General features: G+C 36.0%; 2 protein-coding genes across 6 annotated transcripts; both read right to left on the minus strand.

The window, feature by feature from the left end:
• Positions 1 to 1,589: 1,589 nt before the first annotated feature.
• On the minus strand, positions 1,590 to 9,602 carry cd8b (cd8 beta; the record flags this gene model as incomplete). 3 transcript variants are annotated; one of them, XM_083563818.1, is made up of 6 exons in its annotated part: positions 8,439 to 9,602; positions 6,255 to 6,605; positions 5,527 to 5,616; positions 5,324 to 5,410; positions 3,190 to 3,223; positions 1,590 to 2,385 (listed from the first exon to the last, which is right to left on the minus strand). In XM_083563818.1, exons 1-6 carry the CDS (start codon positions 8,485 to 8,487, stop codon positions 2,382 to 2,384), a joined length of 615 nt encoding a protein of 204 aa, XP_083419944.1. In that variant the 5' UTR covers positions 8,488 to 9,602. The 3 variants fall into 3 exon arrangements, with proteins under 3 accessions (XP_083419944.1, XP_083419943.1, XP_083419945.1); XM_083563817.1 differs by having other exon boundaries at positions 1,590 to 2,415; positions 8,439 to 9,601; XM_083563819.1 differs by lacking the exon at positions 1,590 to 2,385 and having other exon boundaries at positions 3,186 to 3,223.
• Positions 9,603 to 13,776: 4,174 nt separating this feature from the next.
• zmat1 (zinc finger matrin-type 1) lies at positions 13,777 to 21,512 on the minus strand. Of its 3 annotated transcripts, none has more exons than XM_083564144.1 (7): positions 21,297 to 21,512; positions 16,999 to 17,054; positions 16,758 to 16,847; positions 16,471 to 16,606; positions 15,791 to 16,042; positions 14,798 to 14,888; positions 13,777 to 14,708 (listed from the first exon to the last, which is right to left on the minus strand). In XM_083564144.1, exons 1-7 carry the CDS (start codon positions 21,421 to 21,423, stop codon positions 13,862 to 13,864), a joined length of 1,599 nt encoding a protein of 532 aa, XP_083420270.1. In that variant the 5' UTR covers positions 21,424 to 21,512; the 3' UTR covers positions 13,777 to 13,861. The 3 variants fall into 3 exon arrangements, with proteins under 3 accessions (XP_083420270.1, XP_083420269.1, XP_083420271.1); XM_083564143.1 differs by having other exon boundaries at positions 16,948 to 17,054; XM_083564145.1 differs by lacking the exon at positions 16,999 to 17,054 and having other exon boundaries at positions 21,297 to 21,505.
• Between the last annotated feature and the right edge of the window lie 277 nt (positions 21,513 to 21,789).

The following is a 21,789-nucleotide window of genomic DNA, read 5'->3' on the forward strand; positions in this document are numbered from 1 at the left end:
ACACACACACACACACACACACACACACACACACACACACACACACACACAAGCTCATCCTCAGAGAGGGAAACTTATGCTAACAGTCAGAAACATAAACCACCACACCCTCAGATATGTAACATAGAGAGGCAGTGTGAAACTAATGTGGTGCAAATTCATTCTTTATATCAGAAAATAAGTCGCAGAAAACGCAATTTTTTAATCTTTTTTTTTCTGTTTATTTCTGTTTATATATATTTTTTTTAAAGCGTGATGTCACAGGGGTTTTTTTTGTTTGTTTTTATGCATTTTTATTCCTAAACTGTACACGTAATTAAAAAAAAAATTAAAAAGATTCAACATCTATCTTTAAAAATTTTTTAAAAAAGGTAAACACAACAGTCAACCCACGATAATTCGCGGCTCGGGTTCTCATTTGGAACCCGACTAACAGCAAATTGCGGATTTTCTTCAAATTTGTGGGAATCAGCAGCGGGACCGAATGTTCAGGAACGTTACGAATAACATTTTAAACTATGTTTTTACTAACAAATTTTATTTTAAAAAAGTTTAATACAGATTATTGTATTAAAGTGAAACAATGTCTGCGGAGAGTGCGTCCAAAATTTGTGAATTTGAACGTAACCCCTGCGAGTTCTGGGGGACCACTGTATAGCACTAGCATTTAAATCACATGATCATTGATTGTAGTTCAGGCATGAGTAAAGATCACACATCAAATTTTTCAGGAACGTAGAAAAATAGATAGATAGATTATATAGATTATATTAAACAATTCACAAAAAAACCCTTTAATAGCCTTCTGGTGGAAGAGCTAACGCTAACACTAACTATTCATCCAGACACTTCCGAGCATATTTATATTTTGCATTACATTATGCAGGATCACATGATTATAAAAATGTTTCATTGTTCAGCCATGACCCGAGCTCGAAATTTCTTCTGCTGTACTTTTTATTTTATTGGGTTTAGCAAAAATGTCACACCTTAGCCTGCTAGCTCCTGTAGCTAGCTAGCACACTGAATAGAATAGTTCTTATATTAATTGATATGTTGTCCTCAATTCTGATTGGTCAAAAGTTTTGCTTCATTTCCTGTAACCAACTGAAGACCTCTCATTAGTCAAATACAATATGGGTTCTATGATAAGAGCTTTCATAGTGTACCCCTTACCCCTCAAACACACACACACACACACACACACACACACACACACACACACACACACACACACACACACACACACACACACACACACACACACGGGTTATTGTTCTTCTTTTATGGCATTTGCCAGCCCCTTATTCAGAGCGACTTACAACTGAGCACTTGTTTAAGAGCCCAACAGGACAAAGAAGTCACCAGTGTCAGCATTTTCTAACAGTCAAAGCTAAAGCTGTAAAAAAGTCTTTATAAATCAGGAAAGGCTTCAGCACGGAAATGTTTCTCTGTCACGTGACAAGTTGCATGTCTTATTAACTTTTTGAGAGAAGAAAATAAGCGTCTTGTAAAGAAACAACTTGTCCACATGGAGGTTACTCATTACAAAGCTTACATGTAAATATATGTGTATATATAAATGGATAAAAAAAGCCATTATAATAGAGAAAATGTATTACCTTAATATATTAAAAAATGTCATCTTTGACATGCGTCAGTAGGATAAGAGGAATAAAACACATTGCTCAGAAAATAATGAACGTCATGTTAGGAACAGGAAGACATTTGATTGCTTTCTTCAATGTTACATTTGAAGTTGTTGATGCTGGTAATGAGTATTTGCAGAAAACTTCGTGCTGATTTTTTTTTTATGTTTTAAATGAAAGTAATTTTAATAAGGAGAGGGACTGCTTTAAACATCCAACAGAATCCTCTTCAAAAACACACACACACACACACACACACACACACACACACACACACACACACACACACACACACACATACTTACACATACAGCATTTTCCTAAACCATGTTTTTATCACTAGCAAATACAATCCATAATCAAAAGTACTACTATTCATACTTTACTATTTCAAAGGCTGTGAGGAAAAATATCAGCCACGGAAATAAAAAACTATTGAATCACGAAGTTGTTTGAAATAAAAGCGTTTTGCAGACGCAATAAATACCAGTAAAGACACCATTACAGAGAACTGAGGGGGAAAAAATGCAGACTGAACCATCACCATGATCAATAGTCTCTGATTCATGCATAAAGAAAGGCCATGGGCAAAAGTGCTTTGAAAAAAGGAAATAAAAGCATGTTTCTTTGTACATATGATTCATTTACAGGAAAGAAAAAAATCTTCGCCATGACGGAGTGATGTGCTCCAACCCGGACAGCTCGTCTCATCTCATCTCATCTCATCTCATCTCATCTCATCTCGTCTCATTTCAGCTGATGCTTTCTGCGTTTCAAAAAAAAAACAAAAACACAAGACAATCAAAGATTGCTTATTTAACAAATTGAACAAAAGAAATTGTGCAGAAATCAAGCCAAAACCTTTTTTTTTTTTCAAAAATCAAGCTAATTTATTAATCAGAAAGTTTTATTAGTAATTAATGTGATTGCTTGAATTAAATAGCATTATCCTGAACCATAATACCAGAGGTGCCCAAACTTTTTTCCCATGAAGGGCCAAAAATCATACTTGAGCCATGGGCTGAAAAATCAAAAGATCACTATGGGCCAAATTTATCCCACAGGCCCTAGTGTGGGCATCTGCTTAATACCAAACCGAACATAAGGTGAGCTTTGACCTAATGTTGCTGGAAGGTTCAGTCATAACAATAAATAAGGTGCCAATAAATAGCGATATCAGCACAGTTTCTAATATAGCAATAAGCAGAATATTTGAACTTTTTGATTCTGTTTGTAAATTAAATCTGTACTGATGTGGTTAAAGTGGTAAAGGGCTCTCCGCACCCCAAAAACTGGAAACTAAACAAACTATGATCTGTTTCCATCATCCATAAAAGCATTTGCAGAGCCCAGCAGCTCTCAAAGTAACTACACACGATTATGACGGTAAAAACTGAATTAGAGATTGTGCGAATGATAGATAAGAAATTACACTTCTTTTCAAAACCAATATAAAAAAAAAACAAACAAAAAAAAACAACAAAAAAAAAAAAAAAAGAAAAAGAAAAAAAAGGAAAGTTTTAGTACATCTAAAACTCACTTAGCAAAGTGATGTCTGCACTTCTTCGGGAGTCCTGTTTTCAGAAGAAAGACATCATAGTTTATGTTATAGGTTCACGTCGTAAACATAATACAGTCAAACCCCTGATAATTCACGGTTCGGAATTCGCAGGTTTTTATTTCAAACCTGACTAACAGCAAGTTGTGGATTATCTTAAAATTCATGGAAATCTGTAGCGGGACCAAATGTTCAGGAATGTTGGGAATAACATTTTAAACTGTTTTCACAAACAAATTTCATAATTTTTTTTAAAACACATTGTATTAAAGTGATAATGTGTAGATTAATTCATTAAGGTACCATAGGGGCTGCGGGGTGCATCCAAAATTCGCGGATTTTCAGAACTCAGGGGGTATTAGAACGTAGAAGGCGCGAGTTCTGGGGGACCACGGTATATAAAATGCATACAAATATAAGATTCTTATTATAATAGAGATTTAAAGTAGATCAATGAAATAAAAGGTCTAATATTATCAAGTGGAATAATGTTACTTATATATATATATATATATATATATATATATATATATATATATATATATATATATATATATATAAAAAAAAAAAAAAAAAAAAAGAAAGAAATCACACATTATAGAACTCTCTCTGAAGCAGGCATTGTTATCAAACTTTTATATACCACAATGCCTGTGAGTGAATTCTCAACTCTGATTGGTCAAAATATTCCAAATATAATGCTCTTGTCTTAATACATACATCTTTTCGATAGCAACCTCTAATTTTGTATAATGGACACTGCAGGTACTCCAAAAATGTGAGCAAAAAGCAAGTTTGATGACAGAGAGGTTTTCTTGTAAGGAGTCTCCAGTGCGAATAGGAACAGGAATGTCTTCACAACAAAGGATGTTGTGGTTCACAGTAATATAATTTTTTTCTCTCAAAAAGAGCGAAAACATATGCAGGAACAAACGTTAAATAGGCTTTGTTATTTGCTTTATCACAGACGGATGTAAAGTCACAAAAGAATTGTTCAGGCATCAAGACGTACAATACACAGACCCAGTAAACAATACAATAGATTGTAAAATAAATTATACAGCTAACAAACAGGCAAACTTGGAGCGGGATTGGATGTAGCTTCATTATTTTCTGAGAAACTGTACACCCTGGCCTGTTTCCTCTTCTATAATATTCATGTTTTTTCCTGTTGAAAAAATGTACCTCACTTACATGTTTATATATGCCAAATTTTTACAGAAAAACACAGCAGCACACCGATTTAACAAATACTGTAGATTCCATGTGTTTTCCACAGATGTGTAAATTTATATTTATCCGCCTTTATTCATAGATGTAATTTTGCAGCCAGGTCTAACAAAATCAAAGTTTAGGCAGTAAATGATTCATTATTATATGATGGGGAATTTTGTTTGTAAAGGTATTGAAATTCAGCCACATTGAATACAGAATGAACCTCGCTTACATATTCATATGTCGCTATTTCATCTACATTGTGGTACATTACAGTGTTGTTCAGAAGTCTTTGTATGCACTGTATAGTAATTGATGTATATAAATTAGTGTTACTGTGACATCGTGTATTAGGGTTCACAAGAACCAGTCAATTATATTGTATAATATATATGTAATATAAAATAAAAGGATAGAGAATAAGAATTTGTGTTTTAATTTCACTGTAGTTACTGAGTAATTTAATTCAATCTGAATATTATACATTATATAATAACATGAAACCTTTGTTTTCTTTTTAATAATCTCGTATCACTGCCTAGATTGTTGTCTAGATTGATTATTACAACCTGACAGCACAAGCCAAATCAAACAACATGGGGGGAAATAAGATTTACTCCGTCGTGGCGAAGACTTTTATTTTGTACTTTTAATGCATTCCTAGAAATCATGGTGGGAGATGATGGGGGAAATGGATCCTCCAAATTCCCCACACCGTGACCTGATAAAATGGCAATGCTGAGAGAACCATTAATGCTGGAAAGCTACCATTCAAAACATTGAAGAAACTATAAATTAAGCTTCATTAAGATATTTCAGCATCTGGTCCAATTGTCTTGTCTGTGTGTGTGTGTGTGTGTGTGTGTGTGTGTGTGTGTGTGTGTGTGTACAGTATACTCACTGCTAAAGTAATACAGTGTTAAGATCAGGATCACCCCGAGCAGCAGGACAGCACCGATGCCCGACCAAAGTACTAGAGACTTACAACCTGAAACGTGACCACATTAAACAGAACATACATTGAGACACACATTTCATTCACAAAGTAGCGGATTCACTAACCCACATTCAATACACATCGTTTTACATCCAACAAGCGTGTACCTTTCAGACTAATAGGCTTGCAGTTGTTACCCGGACGGTTCACATGCCTCGGATTTTTCACGGTCGCAGGAGCCAGAGTGTTTGTGACGACTAGAAAGAACAATCAACAATAAATACATTTGACACTATATAAAGCTGTAAAGTAAAACCCCAAGGATTCACTGAGCTGAAATGTGTTGCTTTTGGGATTCATTTTAACCACAAGTTTTACAGAATGGTTTATAAATTACTGAGGAACACGTTACTTCTGTGGACAGATACTGCTGAGAATATACAAGGACTTGTCTGGTATTTTTAAACACACATTCTGCTTTACCTCCAAAATCTCGAAGCCATAGAAGAGGTTCACCATTTACTCTCAAGTCACTCTTTTATCATTCACTGAAATTCTTATTCTATTTACTGTAGTTACTGTGCAATATAAATAAATACGATTCAATATTATATAATAACCTGAAATCTTTTTTTTGGAATTGGAGGAACCTTTGAATCGGATTCCTTCCATCATTTCTTACAAGAAGTTGTTTCGATTTTCTACAGCTTGCTCATTACGGATACAGATCCAAAGCACCAGCTGGATTTCTGGATTTGGAAAACCGAAATGAATTCAAAGTATCTACTGTATTTACTGATTCAGTTTGAACCCCTATGTTGCAGATGAACAGATTCCTCAGCATGCTTCTTAAATTGAGAGAACTTATGGAATTGATTGAGAAGAGAATAGAGACCTCCAGGCCTGATGTAGTATCCTTCAGGCATCAGATCTTTGGGATCCTGTGCTGAATTCTGACTGACGAGGACGCACGAGTAGAAACCTGCATCTTCGTTCTGGATGCCGGTGACGCGCAGTGTGTACAGCATCTTCCTCTCCTCGCTAGCAGTTGTCCTGAAGCGGCCTTGGTTAAGTTTTTCCGCATAGTGCGCACTGTTTAAATTGTTGGTGGACACGAGGAACTCAGGTGTGCCGCTGTTGTGAAGATAGCGGTACCATAACACCTTCTGACACTGGTGGTCCGGGCAGGTGCAGGTCAGCGTTTCGGAGCTGTTGATGCTCGGGTAGCGCACTATTACTGCAGAAACTGAACACATGGACAAAATAGGACAAGTTAAAGAACAAATCTTGGTTCCTTTTCCAGAATCAGCAGCCGTGATAAACATGTAAATATAAAATACATGCATTTTTTTTTTAAACTTGGAATATCCAATCGTTAATGCGTTAAAAGCAACGCATAAGTCCGTACTTCATTTGGATTATTTTCAATGTTTTCAAGCGTCTATCCAAAAAAATAAAAATCATCAGCTCCAAAACGTCCTCAGGATTAAGAGGATACTTAACTTAGCATTCCTTAACATTAACTGCAACTCTAAATGGATAAAAAATACATTTCATTATGCAATAAATTCTCGTTTCACAAACTGCTGTGGTGTAAGAGGAATAAAACACTTCAAGACAAATCGATTAATACGACTTTCCTCGAACAGGACACTTCGTGTGATTGAATTCTTACACAGCACGTAATATTGTATACACACGCTGAACCACAACTTGTGCAACAACAGACTGGAAAAACAAGTAAGTAAAAAAGTAACAAACCCATTCACCAAAATAAACCTGTTTCCATTTACCACTATTATTTTGTAAGAGCTGAAATTGCAAAATTTCCAAAAAAAAAGGAGGCCTTGTATAACATTGTACAGGTTGCAAAACGTCTCGTTCCTTCACTCGTCTCTTTGTGATTCACACGGCTGCAAACCGCTCAGAGAAATATGCTGACATAATCATTTTACGAAGGAGACACACAAATCTAAGTGGTGTAAAAATCTGAGTGAAATAATTCATTATTAGGTTCAAATCAAACAGGATTCAAATAAAGCATGTAAATAAATACATTGAGGAAACACAAAAAAACCCTTGGCGTTGACGCAAAATATACACGAGAATCGTTTAGACGTTCTGTATCTTGCAGTCAGCACACAGATCTATAATTTAGAGCTTTTAATTATAATATATAGTTATAATAAGGATGTCGAACATACAATCGGGTATTCGGATATACGTATATTGATTGTATAAGCCTTTAATCTGTATACAGTCTTTTCGTTATAAGTAGATACTCTTCTAATCATTTAGCGTATTTAGACTTCAAAACCGTATATATGTGAATAATCGAACTGTATATGTATATGTATAAAATTTTATTCTGTATACAGTATTCAATATACTAAACCAATAAATATTGTGCTTATAACCAGTATATAAACTTAAAATTAGCATATAAGCAGGATATATATATACTATTTAAGAACTATATAAGGTCTTATAACCAGTATATAATCTTATAATTAGTGCATGGTGTTTAAAAAGTATATAAGCATATAATCAGTATATAAGCGTAGAATCTGTGTACAGTGCTTATAAACAGTATATGCAGGAGTATACTTGGTGTATATGTGTAAAATCAGTGTTTGCATAGAATCCGTTTTAAATCGCCATCTATGCATATTAGACTGTTTTAATCTTCTTTGCTGGCCGCTTGCAAACTCCTAGAGAACATACACTTACACTATTTCTATAAAACAATTACATTTGACTGTTTCTGGAGTTTCACACTAAAGCTGGGCATTATATCATATTAATATTTCACTCAGGATTTAAAAAGAAAATCGTCATCGGGCCTAGTGTTGATCCCTTATGACATCCGTGTCGCTGCCAACAATCAAAAAACTGCATCTCTCTAACTAGACATTAGTTCAAAAAGCATGAACATGCCCACACAAAAGGATTCATTCTGAATGAATTGAGATTAATAATATAAACATAATTTTTTGACAATTCACCCTGATTTCTTTCATAATCATTAATGAATTTGAAGTGTTCGATGTCATTCGATTTTCATTTGGAAATTTCGTACCTGCTGTCAGGAAGCAGAGAACGCTCCAGAGGTGACTGAGGGATGTCATTATCTTCAGGCATGCAGATGTGTTGCCACTATTGGGTGTGTGTGAGTGTATGCGAGTGTGTATTTGCTTTAGTGCTTCTGGGGCCCGTCCTCCTTCTTCTTTTTCTTCTTCTTATGTCACACCGCAGGGAGGAACTGAAGTGTGTTGAGCCAACCACTCAGTGCAGAGAGTCAAAGAGCGCGCGCACACACACACACACACACACACACACACAAACACACACACACACACACACACACACACACAAACAGAACATAGATTCTGTCATTATTGTTTACTTGTTTAACTTTAGATTTCGGTCCTTTACAAGCAAATATTTGTACTAAATTTAAAAAAAATACACTCTTTAATGGTGTATTTTGCAAAGTAACAGTAGATTGCATGGTATGACATTTTAATGTGATATTTTCTTATTTTTAACCAATTTACCATGTCATATACTTTATTTCTACATACACACATATATACATAAATAATTTTTCCACGGTCTTCCCAACGAATTCACTAAATGCTTACACACCAGCATGATATTCAGAGTAAACCTTATCGTTCTGCCTGCATGCTCCATGCTAACTTGTGCCCAGGTGTGTGACCTCGCCCAACATCTGCAGCACACCACCAGCAGCCTGCAACATCCACACTAGTGGAGTTGGAGCAAACCACACAAACAGTGCTTTCGGTGTAATTTTTATGCCTTTAAAAATGGAGTAGAGGTTTTATATAAATGCCAAAGCGGCGGGGGTCGTCTTTCATTCGAACTAGTGCAGGAACCGTATGTAGATTTGGGTTGAAAAAAAAGTTTTAATGTGACTAGCTGTTTTAATGTGACAGAAAAGATCCGATTAAAATGTCAAGATAAAAACGTGCCAGAATAAACGGCATGTTGCCAAACGTTTCACAGTTTCACCTCAGAAGCTGCATGTGATGTAGTTTTCATTTCAAAGATTAAAAAATATATCACCATCAATCCAGGAACAAGAAAATATGATTTTTGTGTTTAGTAAAGAATCATAGCCTGGAAGTAGCAATGGAGCTGATGCAGTGTTAAAAATGATAATGACGATACCAGTAACATTCTACACCTTAATCAGAATATTGATATTTTTATATTGTCCCAACTTTTTCAAATCTAACTTACAATACTGACTGTTAAAATTATAATATTTGATAAAGAAAATAATTTGTGCCTCATTAGATTAGCATCTAACCAGAAGAGCTGCTAGTAATGATGCTAGACAGATAGCAGACAGATAGCATTGTGCAAAAAGGTAAAAAATGTCCATTAGGTAATTATACAGAGATCAAAATCATTATAAAGTAAACTAAAAACGCATGTACCACAATAATGCAAATGCAAAGAGACAACAGAGTGCAAACAACATTAGTAATGAATAATAGTTTTTTTTTAACATGGTTCTGATTTTCTTCACTTATCTAATTATTCAAGGCCTATTGGGTTTTGGTGTGTAAATTCATGAATGCAAAATATGCAAATGAGCACAGGGACATAAACAAATCAGAATTAAATTTTGCATGCCGTATACTAGTATTCTACAGTATACATTGAAATCTAGTAGCTCTAATGTACAATTCGATGTGATTAATATAAATTTATAGAGCCTAGAGCAGATCATGTACATGCTGTAAGCTGGGGAAAGACTTTAGTTAGTGATTTTTTATTTTCTTTCTTAGATTCAATAATGAAATTTTAATAAATCCGAAATATATATATATATAAATATATTGGTAAAATCCTTAAAATGTGGGGAAAAAATAAACAGTCTGATCTCATTTATGATGTCTGGAAATCTCTTGAAGTTTTAACCGTGTTTATATACACAGACTGTTGAAAATTGGCCATATTTTAATTTAAGCTTTAATTATATTGAATAATTTACCCAAGTTATTACCATATTTTTTCGGTTGTTCACAAAAAAAACGTTAAAAACTGTATTAAATGAATGAACACAGTGGACAGCAACCACTTTCATGAAATGAAATTTAGATAGAATCCCATTGTTAATCATTTTGATGCTAATTTGGTGGCCTTGTATGCAAATGCAGTGCAATATAAAAGTACTACATTTTGTCAGCAAACTCGACTAACTTCAGGAAATTCATGTTTCCATGCAAACACCCGTCTCCAGTCAGGTAAATATTTTAGCATCCAAATGTGCAAAAAATGTATTTCTTTTTGTTTTGAAAGTTTTTTTTTTTTTTTAAATAAACATTCTTTAAACATTTTATTCAATTCTTTATATTTTTAGACAATAAAAATAACCTACTTTTAATCACACCTACCTTCTTTTTTATTTATACTATCTGTCTTTGTAAACTATATATCTATCTACATTATCTATAGACAGACAGACAGACAGACAGACAGACAGACAGACAGACAGACAGACAGACAGACAGACAGACAGACAGACAGACAGACAGACAGTATGAAGCCCTTTGGAAAACAACGTAAACATGCCTAAATAAATTTTTCAACACTGAAATTGAGAAACGGTTCTAAGAGAAGAGGCTTCATGTGGGAGTTTGGGCTGCAGTCTTCAAGTCGTTACAACCCCCCCCAGCTTTAGTTACAGGTCTTCAGAGGCTTGTGAGCTCGTGAGAGGGTCGTACAGAGAGGAGGATGTGGGTGAAGAACACGCGTCTAGAGGGTCGAAGGTTCGACTGAAACACTGGGAACGTAACCACACGATTGTTTGAAAACACGAGATCTCAGGGGGCTTCTGAGCCTCGCCGAACGTGCCGCCGATGCTTGTGTGCACTTCTGGCTTCAAGGTTTTTCTTGTGAAAAGGCTTCGAACATCTGGAACTCTGGAAAGTTGTGAGAACGTTTAGAGCAGCAGCATTATGAACTTATTGAATCTTTTATTTTAACGTCTTCCACGTTATATCCTAAATCATCCTAACAGCATGAATATTAATCACTTCATCGATATCAGGAAGCACGGTGGACAGAAAGTCAACGGAAATTCAGATTTTGTAATAAAATTGTTTTATCCTGGTTTTTAATCATATAAAAGATGGTAAAATGAGAAAATATGATGACGTTGACATCTTCGAGCGGAGTGAACTATTCTCTTGCTGTATGGAATAAAATCATTTCCACATATGCTCTCAATTCCACATACGTTCATATCTACCACACATTCGACACCAATATATTTGTGCCGTTATCCAATCAGCCGATCATATAACAGCTGTGCAGTGCATGCAACCATGCAGATACAAATCGAAGGCATCAAAACAGCAGAATGAGGAAAAAACTTGTATCATACATAATGGTGAGAAAAACAAAAAACATCCACTGAGTGGCAGTTCTGCAGGTAGGTCATAATATAAAAAAAATTTCAGTATATATACAGTGTATGTATAGTGTGTGTGTGTGTGTGTGTGTGTGTGTGTGTATCCAGATAGGGTTTATGGATGTGGTGAGGAAAGACATGTATGTAGTAGGTCTGAAAGAGGTAGATGTAGAGGACATGGGGGGGTATGGAGACGGATGATCGGCTGTGGCGACCCCTAACGAGAGCAGCCGAAAGAAGAAGAAATCCAGATAGGTTTGACCTCATTCGAAAGCTACCACTCTTTACCACCGTGGTGAACAGAAAAGCATGTCAGAATGACTCTTATGAACATGAAAATGAGATCAGTCGGCTCTGCATACTTCAGACTCGCCCCAAATGTAATCCCATGATAACAGTGTCGACCAGAAACCAGAAGGAAATAATCCAACACCTTGTGGCATTTCTGCAATGTGGAATTTAAGTTATTTCAAGACGAAAGGTTGCTGACGAGTGCTTTGTCCTGATTATTGCCCTAATTTCAATTTCACATCATAAAATTTCAATGAACGTCTTTAAATATCCAGTGTGTTTATATTTTTTGGGCTGTGCACTACTCTATGTTTCAGTACTTCATCCTTTCATTTGGGGCAAATGAGGTCTAACCCAAGAGCCAGGTGTGAACTCTGAAAGCCAAGTGGCCTCATTTGCCCCAAATGCACCTGTCATACATGACAAAAATATACTCAGGCATACACACTTGCATAATGGCGCAGCTTCAAACAATAATAAAGAACTTTTCCCATAATGACGAGCGAGTAATAATTTCTAAGCTGGAAAAAAACTCATACTGATAAAGGTCTTGTCTTGTCTAAAAATCATACAGTGTTCACTCACTGTTAGAAGTACAACATTAGCAAACGTGAGTTTTTCCTTGCTGAGACATGCAGTACAGGACGTTCTCTTGCAGGCAAACAGCACCTCTGTGAGTCACAGTTGGTCACTGCACCTGTTTGGAGATCACTAGATTGCTGTGTATTCGCCCCTGTGAGGATTTCTACATTTTTAAAGTGTGGCAGATATTAATAGGTCGTTTTTTTTTTTTTTTTTTTTACACGTCCATGCTTGAGACGTATATACACACAATTGTATAGGTTGTCTTTAGATGCAGTACTATAAAAATGTTTCCTTCACTACAACTACGAGACATAAACCTGTTTGAGATTTCCTGCTATAAAGCTCTGACCTCAAACCTATTGAACACCTTTAGGATGATTGTGAACTGCACTCACACAAATCTTCAAAGGAAATGGGGACTAAATGTGGAATGCGATGTTCAAAGAAATGCACATCTGCATCTTAAGATCAGGAGTCCACAAACTTTATATATACTGTATTACACATATCTTTTATTAATGCTGAATTATTGATATTAGAAGAAAAGAAAACAAGCATTATGTGTACATGTTAAGTTTATATATACATAGAAAATGTGTGAATACTGATTACCGCTCTGCACACAGACCTTTAGCATGACCACTGAAAGGGTGACGTGGATTGAAAGAAAAATTATAATAAAATAAAAAATATATATAATATATATATATATATATATATATATATATATTTTTTTTTTTATCCAAGTCACTCTTTCAGTGCAAGGAAATATGAAGCGCAATATATATATATTATTATAATTTTGTTTATTATTTATTTATTTATTTTTTATCCAATTTTTTTTATGTGTGTGTGTATATATATATATATAATTCAAAGTATACAGAGTTTATTTGATTATTTGTAGAAGACACTCTGCTCACTCTAACATATAATCATGCCTGAATTATTCCACTTGTGCAAAACTAGCAGAAGGTTGAGGCAGCTACACCACAAAGGAAAAAAAATCCATTTGTTGATTAAAAAAAAAAAAAAACCCAAAAAAAGTTTGCTGGTAGTGTTAAGAAGTTTGTTTTATTAAAAAAAAAAAAAAAAAAAAAAAAAAAAACCTAAATGTGAATTAGTAATTTCACCTGAATCTTTAATTTGCTTATGTAGGCTGAATAAGCGCGGGTCTATCAGAAGCTCCCCAAAATGGTTGCATCCCAGAGCTTTTCCTCTTCCGTCCTGTTGTCCTCTGTGTCCTTCGCTTTCTTTTTCTCTTTTCTGTGCTTTGCTTTTTCTTCTTTAAGTCCTTCTCTGTCTCCTTTCGATCTGTTCCACTCTCCTTCGTCCTCTTCGCTCCTTCTCTTCTTTGCGACTCCTTTATGCCTTTTCTCCTTCCCTCTTTTTCCGTGATCTTCGTCGGAGCTTTCTCTTTGTGTTTTTGGTTTCTTCGTGCCCCCGTCCTCCTTCCTTCTCCTCTTCTTCCTCCTTCTCCGCAAATCCTCTTCGGGGTTGTCCGCATCCTCTCTTCTCTTCTTCATTCCCTCTCGTCTCTTTTTCCTCCGCCTGTCTCTCCTGTCCTCGCTGCTGTTGCTGCTTGTGCTACTGTACGAAGAAGAGGAGTCTGAGAGCGAAGATGAAGAGCTGAGCGATTCCTGGCTCCTCCCTCTACGCAGTGCTTTTCCGGTTAGCCCGGGGATGAGTGGAGGAGGGTAGGATGAGTAACCTTGATCCCATTGGTTCGGCACCGGCAATCTCCCTCTGAAAGTCGCGAGACCGGGGTGGGGAGGAAACGGTGGGCGCCAGGGCTGGGTTCGGAAAGCCGGAGCAGGAAAACGAGGTTGGAAAGACAGAACCTGGGGCTGGTCAGGACACTCTGCACTCTCGTCTGCTTCGTTCTCTTTGACCTGAGGTTCAGATCCCTGCCCCATTTTGGGTTCCAGTCCCCGGGACCTCTGCACCTGGATGTAGTCTGCCAGCTCGTCCTGGAACGAGCCGTACACCTTCTTCTTGCAGACATCTTCTTGCTGCTTCTTTTCTCTGAGATGGAAGAGGAAGCGAATGGTCAACCTGGATGAACTTAAAGCGTAGTTGCTCTAAATGATCAAATACACAAAACCCCGGCTTACTTAATGTCGTGTTTATTGGCCTTCATGTGAGCTTGATACGTGTCTATGGAGTTGAAGGTCAGGTTGCAGAGTAGACATGTCTGGGAGTTTGCTAGAAAAAGAAAAACCAGATAAAGAATAAAATAAATAGGAAAATTGCATTTCCAAATGATGACACCATTTAAGTGCCACATCAAAAAAATATTTAAAAGTAAAAAAAAAATTAAAATTAAAAAATTAAAAAATAATTCGAATCGGTATTAAATTTTCGAGGTAGTTTTGTAACACGCCAACAGATGGCAGCACAAAGCTGCATGTACAGTCACAGGGAGCACCGAACTTCATAGGTCAGTGTGCCAAAGGACATCATCCTGTGTACATCGGGACAGCAAGTTAGAACAAACGAAGATGAACCCTGCAAAAACTTGCCGGAAATGAAATGCACATCCCCCACCCCTTTTCCCCCAACGGTTGCATTCATACTTTTTAAGACCTTTTTAAAGACCACTAAGAATTAAAGACCTATATCACATCAAAAACATACACGAATACATGACATTTTTTCAAGCCAAGTATCGCTTAAACTTGCACTTCGCAAGTAAAAGCTAAACTTTGTGAAAGTAAAAAAAAATAAATAAAATGTTTTGATGTCTGTGGTAGAATCCAAAAGAGATTCCCAACAGTAACAGAAAGCTTCTTCGAGAGCATTTTAATAAGCATTAGGGGTAGCGTTACATGGAAATCGGAAAATAAAGACCTTTTTAAAATAATTGAACACCTAAAACAACAAATTTAAGAATTTTTAATGCCTAAAACTTCAATCTTTGTTGGATTATTGCTTTTTAAAGACTTTTTAAGACCCCACGGAAACCATCATTTCTATTAAAAGTTTGTTCTGCTCGTTTCATCAATACTTAGATTGATACTGAAGAGTTGCCTGCTTTTCCAAATGAACATTTATGCGATCTAATGAGCTGTAACTGACACAGTCACGTGACCGCTCTCCCAGCTTACTTTGCGGCTCCTGGCGAGCCAGGTTGCGCTGGTGCTTGCGTCCACTGTAGTGTTCGGTGGCCATCGTTGGGTTGTTAAACAAAGCCGTGCACAGCTTGCAGTATTTGTCTGGGTCACTCAGGTCGACCCCCTGGGGAGCAGAAACTGTGCATTCCTTCAGCTCCTGACCCACGTCACTCTGAGCGCTCACTTCCCCTGTGTCCTCCAAGGAGGTAACAGGAGGAGCCGCTGAACTTGCAGAGGTCCTGGCATCTGCCAAAGATACTTACGAATTATAATACGCTACTAAACAGTAGGGGTGCAATGAATCGTGGTTAATCTGTGAAACCATTTAACGATTCGTTGTTTATCTTTTTTAACTTGCGGGTTCATCTTTATTTTTAACCATCGCAGCGTGAAAAGAATTTTATTTTATTTTTTCCAGCTGATACTGCTTTTTAAGTCATTTTGTAACTACACAACAGTCATGCATTACCATGAAGAACAAAGGCTAGCGGAGGAGAGGAAGAACTTGAAAAGTCTCCCTCATCATTTAAAGCGCACGTATTGGAGCATTTTCTTGCTGTAATCTTTTTCGGAACTGTGAGTTTTGTGATCCGTTGCACCACTACTAAACAGTGAAATATACAAATCGAGCGGGAGTGACAAAATTATTATTGGTGCCCTTTGGCATCGCACACCTTCAGAGGCTGTGGCACCGGACTTCCTCGTGTTCTTGGCATGAACCTTTCCCTCGTAGTGAGATTTGGCGACCACGGGCGAGCTAAACACCATGTTGCACAGCTCGCAGAACTTCTCTGGATCTGTGTTAACACTCTGTAAAAAAAATTATAATAATTCACCCTGAATGCCTTTTTACATATTCAACTAATTTCTAACAAAAATACAGACAAATAATTCAAATGCACTGTGTATCGGGGTACAGGTTTCCTTTAAAAAAATTAAAAAAATGCTTGTGGTAATTTACCTGAAAGCTGCTGCTCTCATGGCTCAGCTTGTTCCTTTCAGCTTTCTTTGACTGAAGGTAGATTCGAACTCTCTGTGCATGCTTCTTACCCTGATTAACAAATAAAAACAAGTGTTTAAAAAAAAAAAAGGATATCCACAAATAAGTACAAACATCTAAGCCGTATAATTAAGTCAAAGCTCACGCGAACCTCATAGTGAGAGACCCTCTGAGACTCAAACATCAACACCGCATCACACACCTGACAAAAGGTGTCTGTCAGGAGACCTTTAAGAAGCTCACTGTCATTCTGGATTTCTGTACAAACAATAATAAAAACATAAAAAAATAAATAAAAATATAAAAAGATAGATAGTACCAAGAATAACATTATACGTAATGCAGACATCATCATATCATACTGCAGAGAAACTAAAACGATTGGGTGAGGGTTGCCATGTGAAGGTATAAACGCGTATAAACAGACTGTCTAATGTACTGCACAGCGCATTACAGAGCAACACCTCACGATTTTTTTATTCATTTATATTGTTATTAAATGCAAATAAATTGTAGATCACATCAGACTGTCGCATGCAAAACCGTAACAAACCACCGATTTCATTGGATTTTTCGGAGCAGCCATAATTTTACACATTTGCCAAATTGTAGCAAACTGTAATCAAATCTTTATCAAATTAAGTGTATGATTTAAGATTATAGCAGTAAAACCAGCAACACTCTGTGGTACAGGTAGAGTCCGAGTTACGGTGGTTTTGAATTTTTAAACTCTTCTGATAATGAGAGTGATACGAAAAAACTTAATATTTCTATTTTCGCGCTGCATTTAATTTTTAAATTTTTTTTTACAATACGTCAGGACCAGGATGTAGGTGTCTCCTGCCATGTGAGATTCTTTACTCTAACTAGCGGTCGACTGAGTTTTTGGTGTTCCAAAGCCCAATTTTAGCTCGTTTCTCCCCTTTTGATTTGTGTCGCCGGACACTGAATATATATATATATATATATATATAAATTCCAAATAAATAAAGAAATAAAAAAATGTATGTTGGGTGGGGGGAGTAAAAGAAGAAGTAGATTACAGCCACATAAAACTTCAATAAAAAAGAATTATCGAAAAATAAACTACTTTACTGTTCCTTAGCACTTAATCAAATCAAAAACTTCAGAAATCGAACGTGTTTCACGAGAATTTCATACAGAATCAGAGCATTTGTGGTCAATTAACAACTCCACCGAATAATTACATCTTTGGGGTTTAAACTGTAAAACGTACTTCATATTTAGGCTAAAGTTGCTTTTGGTAGTTAAAGTAATACTACTAATACTGATTAGGACATCCTGACTATATTCTATAATATATCAGTCTGATGTAAGAAGGAAGTCACTGTCCATTGTCCTGTTGTATTAGTTTTGCTATTATTATATTTAACCATCGGTAACTACAGCATTCATGTATTACTAGATTTTAGACAAGCGTCATAGAAGGCCACACAATGACTGAGATTTCCAGACATTTCTGATCCTTTTAGAACTTCCATGCTAGTGAGAACATCTCATTATGCTTTCAAAGAAAACGTAATGCAAGGTATATGTGTCATATACAACACAGCAGTAGGTGATCACTTTGTCACTGCAGGTCACCGTGTGTATGTGTGATTTTTTTTATTGATTTACTGTATACTGTAAAGATGTATGTATGTGTGTAATATATATATATATATATATATATATATATATATATATATATATATATATATATATATATATAAGGGTGTAACGGTCTACAGAATTCACGGTTAAGTACAATTTCGAGACGGTTACGGGGGAAAAGCAATGCAAAACAAAACTGCTTGTCGTTTTTTATTACCGCAGTTTATTTTGTGATGATTTGTGATCAACATTTGAGGAGTTTTACATTTTTAAAACGATTTTAAATAAAAAGCCAGCTTGGTTAAATCATATATAAAATAATATTTTATAAAGATAAAATAGAATAAATACAATTAATGCAATGCACTTTATTATATTGATTAAATTGAGCAATCAATTAAATTGGCACAAATGAAATTGATTCAATGAACTCGAATAAATGGAAAAATGTTATTAAATAGTTTACATTTGTTGGACCCCATCTGGGTAATAAAGATGTGTAAGAAGGTGTGTGCGTGTGTTTTACAAATTACAAACTTGAGGTCCGCCACTTAATACGTTCCTGAGGGAACTAAGATTTTATCTCTGATGTTCCGCATGTAAAAAGGATTTCATTGCAAATACATGTACCGTTACACCCCTGATATACACACAGTAGCAGTCAAACGTTTGGACACACTTCCCCTTCAGTGCATTTTCTTTATCGTTGTTATTTTCAAGAGTGTACAGTAATACTGAGGACATCCAAACTATAGAAAAGAATGATGTACTTAACAAATAAAAAGTGTTAAACAACCCAGAATATGTTTATATTGTCAAAAGTCTCTAAATTTAGCTTTGATGACAACTTGGCAAACTCGGCACGATTCATGAGGTAGTCACCTTGTCAGAAAATGCTTTTTGACATTTCTTTTTCTTAATGTGCTTTAGACTTTCAGTTAACTTGTTCAAAGAAAATGGTGTGTACAGAGTCAATAGTCCGATTAGTGCTGCTACATCTACGGTACAAATCCATATTACTCAGTTCAGTAAAGGGAAATGGCAGTCCATCATTACTTTAAGAATGAGGGTCAGTCAATACAAATAATCTCAAGAACTTAAAATGCATCCCCAAAAGCAGTCTCCAAAGCCATTCAATTATATAATAAAACAGGCTCTCACAAGGACCATCCCAGTAAAGGAAGCGCAAGAGCTACCTCTGCTGCAGAGGATAAGTTTATTCGATTTCCAGCCTCACAAAATGCCGATTTACATAAATGCTTCTCATAGTTCAAGTAGTAAACATTTACGGCATCCACTCTTTAGTTTTCAGTCATTTCCCAAAAGTTTCTCATCCACACTGAAACGTCTGAGAATGATTACGTCTCTGTACTGCACATGAGAAAAGCGTAAGATGCTTCAACCTGCGTCATTTCCGCCGGCCTTTTCTTTCATGTTTGGCTCTTTAAAGCGTTGTGCCAATGACGAAAAACCTCCGTTTCCACAGTCCACGCTGCGACGCCAAATAACGCCGTTTTCAAGTGTACACAATTTGAAGAGTGTTTTTAAAAAGCTACGTTTTCGTTGACCAAAAACACTGTCTCAATGTGGATGCATAATAGTAATAGTGTGGACATGGCTAAGAGAGTGATGGGAGTGCTGTATCAGATAAACTGGCCTCCACAATCACCTGATCTAAATCCAGTTGAGATGGTTTAGGATGAGTTGAACCAGAGAGTGAAGGAAAAGCAGCCAACAAGTACTCAACACCTCTGGAAATTTAGGATAGTTGGAAAACCATTCTATGTGAATACCTCATGAGGCCGACTGACAGAATGCCAAAGTGTGTGCAAAGCTGTCATCAGGAGAAAAGGAGGCTACTTTGACGAATCGTAAATACTAAACATATTCTGGGTTTTTACACGTTTGGGTTTGCTACGTAATTCTATTAGTGTTCTTTCGTAGTTTGGATGTCTTCGGTATTAATGTACAGTGTTGGGAAGAATAAAAACCACTAAAGGAGAAGATGTGTCCTTGAATATTACTATAATATACATATATTAAAGGTACTTAAAAATTGAGGAGATAAACTTCAAGGTATAATGTCCTTAAGTGTCCTCATTAACAACTGAACAGTGTCCAATTATTATGTGAATAAAATATTAATCATTTTACTTCAGGTCACAAATGTGCATTATACAGGTGTGATGCAGTTCAATGGCCTCAGGTACAAGAATTCAATTAAAAAAATTATAGAATGATAAAACATTAATGATAAAACACAAAAAACAGAGATTATATATATATATATATATATATATATATATATATATATATATATATATATATATATATATATAATTACATTATTCTAAATGCACTCAGGCAGGCAATTGAATGGTGCCCAATTACCATGTAATTGAAATAATAATAATAATAATAATAATAATGTTTAATGTATATATAATGTATATATTTGACGTCATTTTGAGGACATTTGAGTTTGAACCCTATAACAAGCTACTAATTACGTATAAAACTATGTAATATGTAGCTAAGCTAATGATTTAAAATATATTAAACTACTTTGTCTAATGAAGTTATAATTTTTAATTAAACCTCTCTTTAAAAACTGAAGTAAAGCGCTAAAGGCCTGATAGTGCGAGATGGGAGTTAGCCATGAATCAGCTAACGCTAGCAAGACTTAGCATGGCTAGGTTTAGCAGCGCTAGCTAACAGAACTGCTCAGTCCAGTCCATCTCGAACAAGTTAACTGTGTCTGATGAATCTGGTGAAAAACTAATTAAGGTGCCTCTTTTTTTTAAAAGTTATATTATGTATAATATACAGGGATCTTTCTACCCCGCTAGCACACAAATGTGTGGGTAATTACTGTGCCGGACTCACCTTCTTCAACATGACAACTATGGACATTAGTATTTGTTAGCACTGATTCTGAGACAGAGGCCGAATCTGAATGAACAGGGACACTGTTTTCATTCGGACACGACACGCTGTCGTCAGACACGGACATGTTATTATTATTTTAATCTCAAAACGGACAAGGGACAGACAACAGCTACCTCATCCGACATGACTAGCCAAATAGTACAGGGCGGTGGAGGGGCACTGCGCATGCGCCAGACACACTCCTGTACTCGGCTGTGTTAGTTTAACTTAAATGGACATGTACCAGGAAAATCATCCGAAAGTGTAGAAAAAAGGTGTAAATCTAAAATGAAAAATAAAGCAGCCTTAAATTGCTTAAAATAAGGCTAAAACGAGTGTGCAAAGTTTTCACTAGGAAATCCACTGTGTTGTCAAAAGTTTGTGGACACCTGACCATCACACCTGTAGGTTTTGCTGAACAGCTTGAAAGCACACAGTAGTAAATAGTGTT

Source organism: Silurus aristotelis (assembly GCF_946808225.1).
Source record: "Silurus aristotelis genome assembly, chromosome: 16".
NCBI classification, from domain to species: Eukaryota; Metazoa; Chordata; class Actinopteri; order Siluriformes; family Siluridae; genus Silurus; species Silurus aristotelis.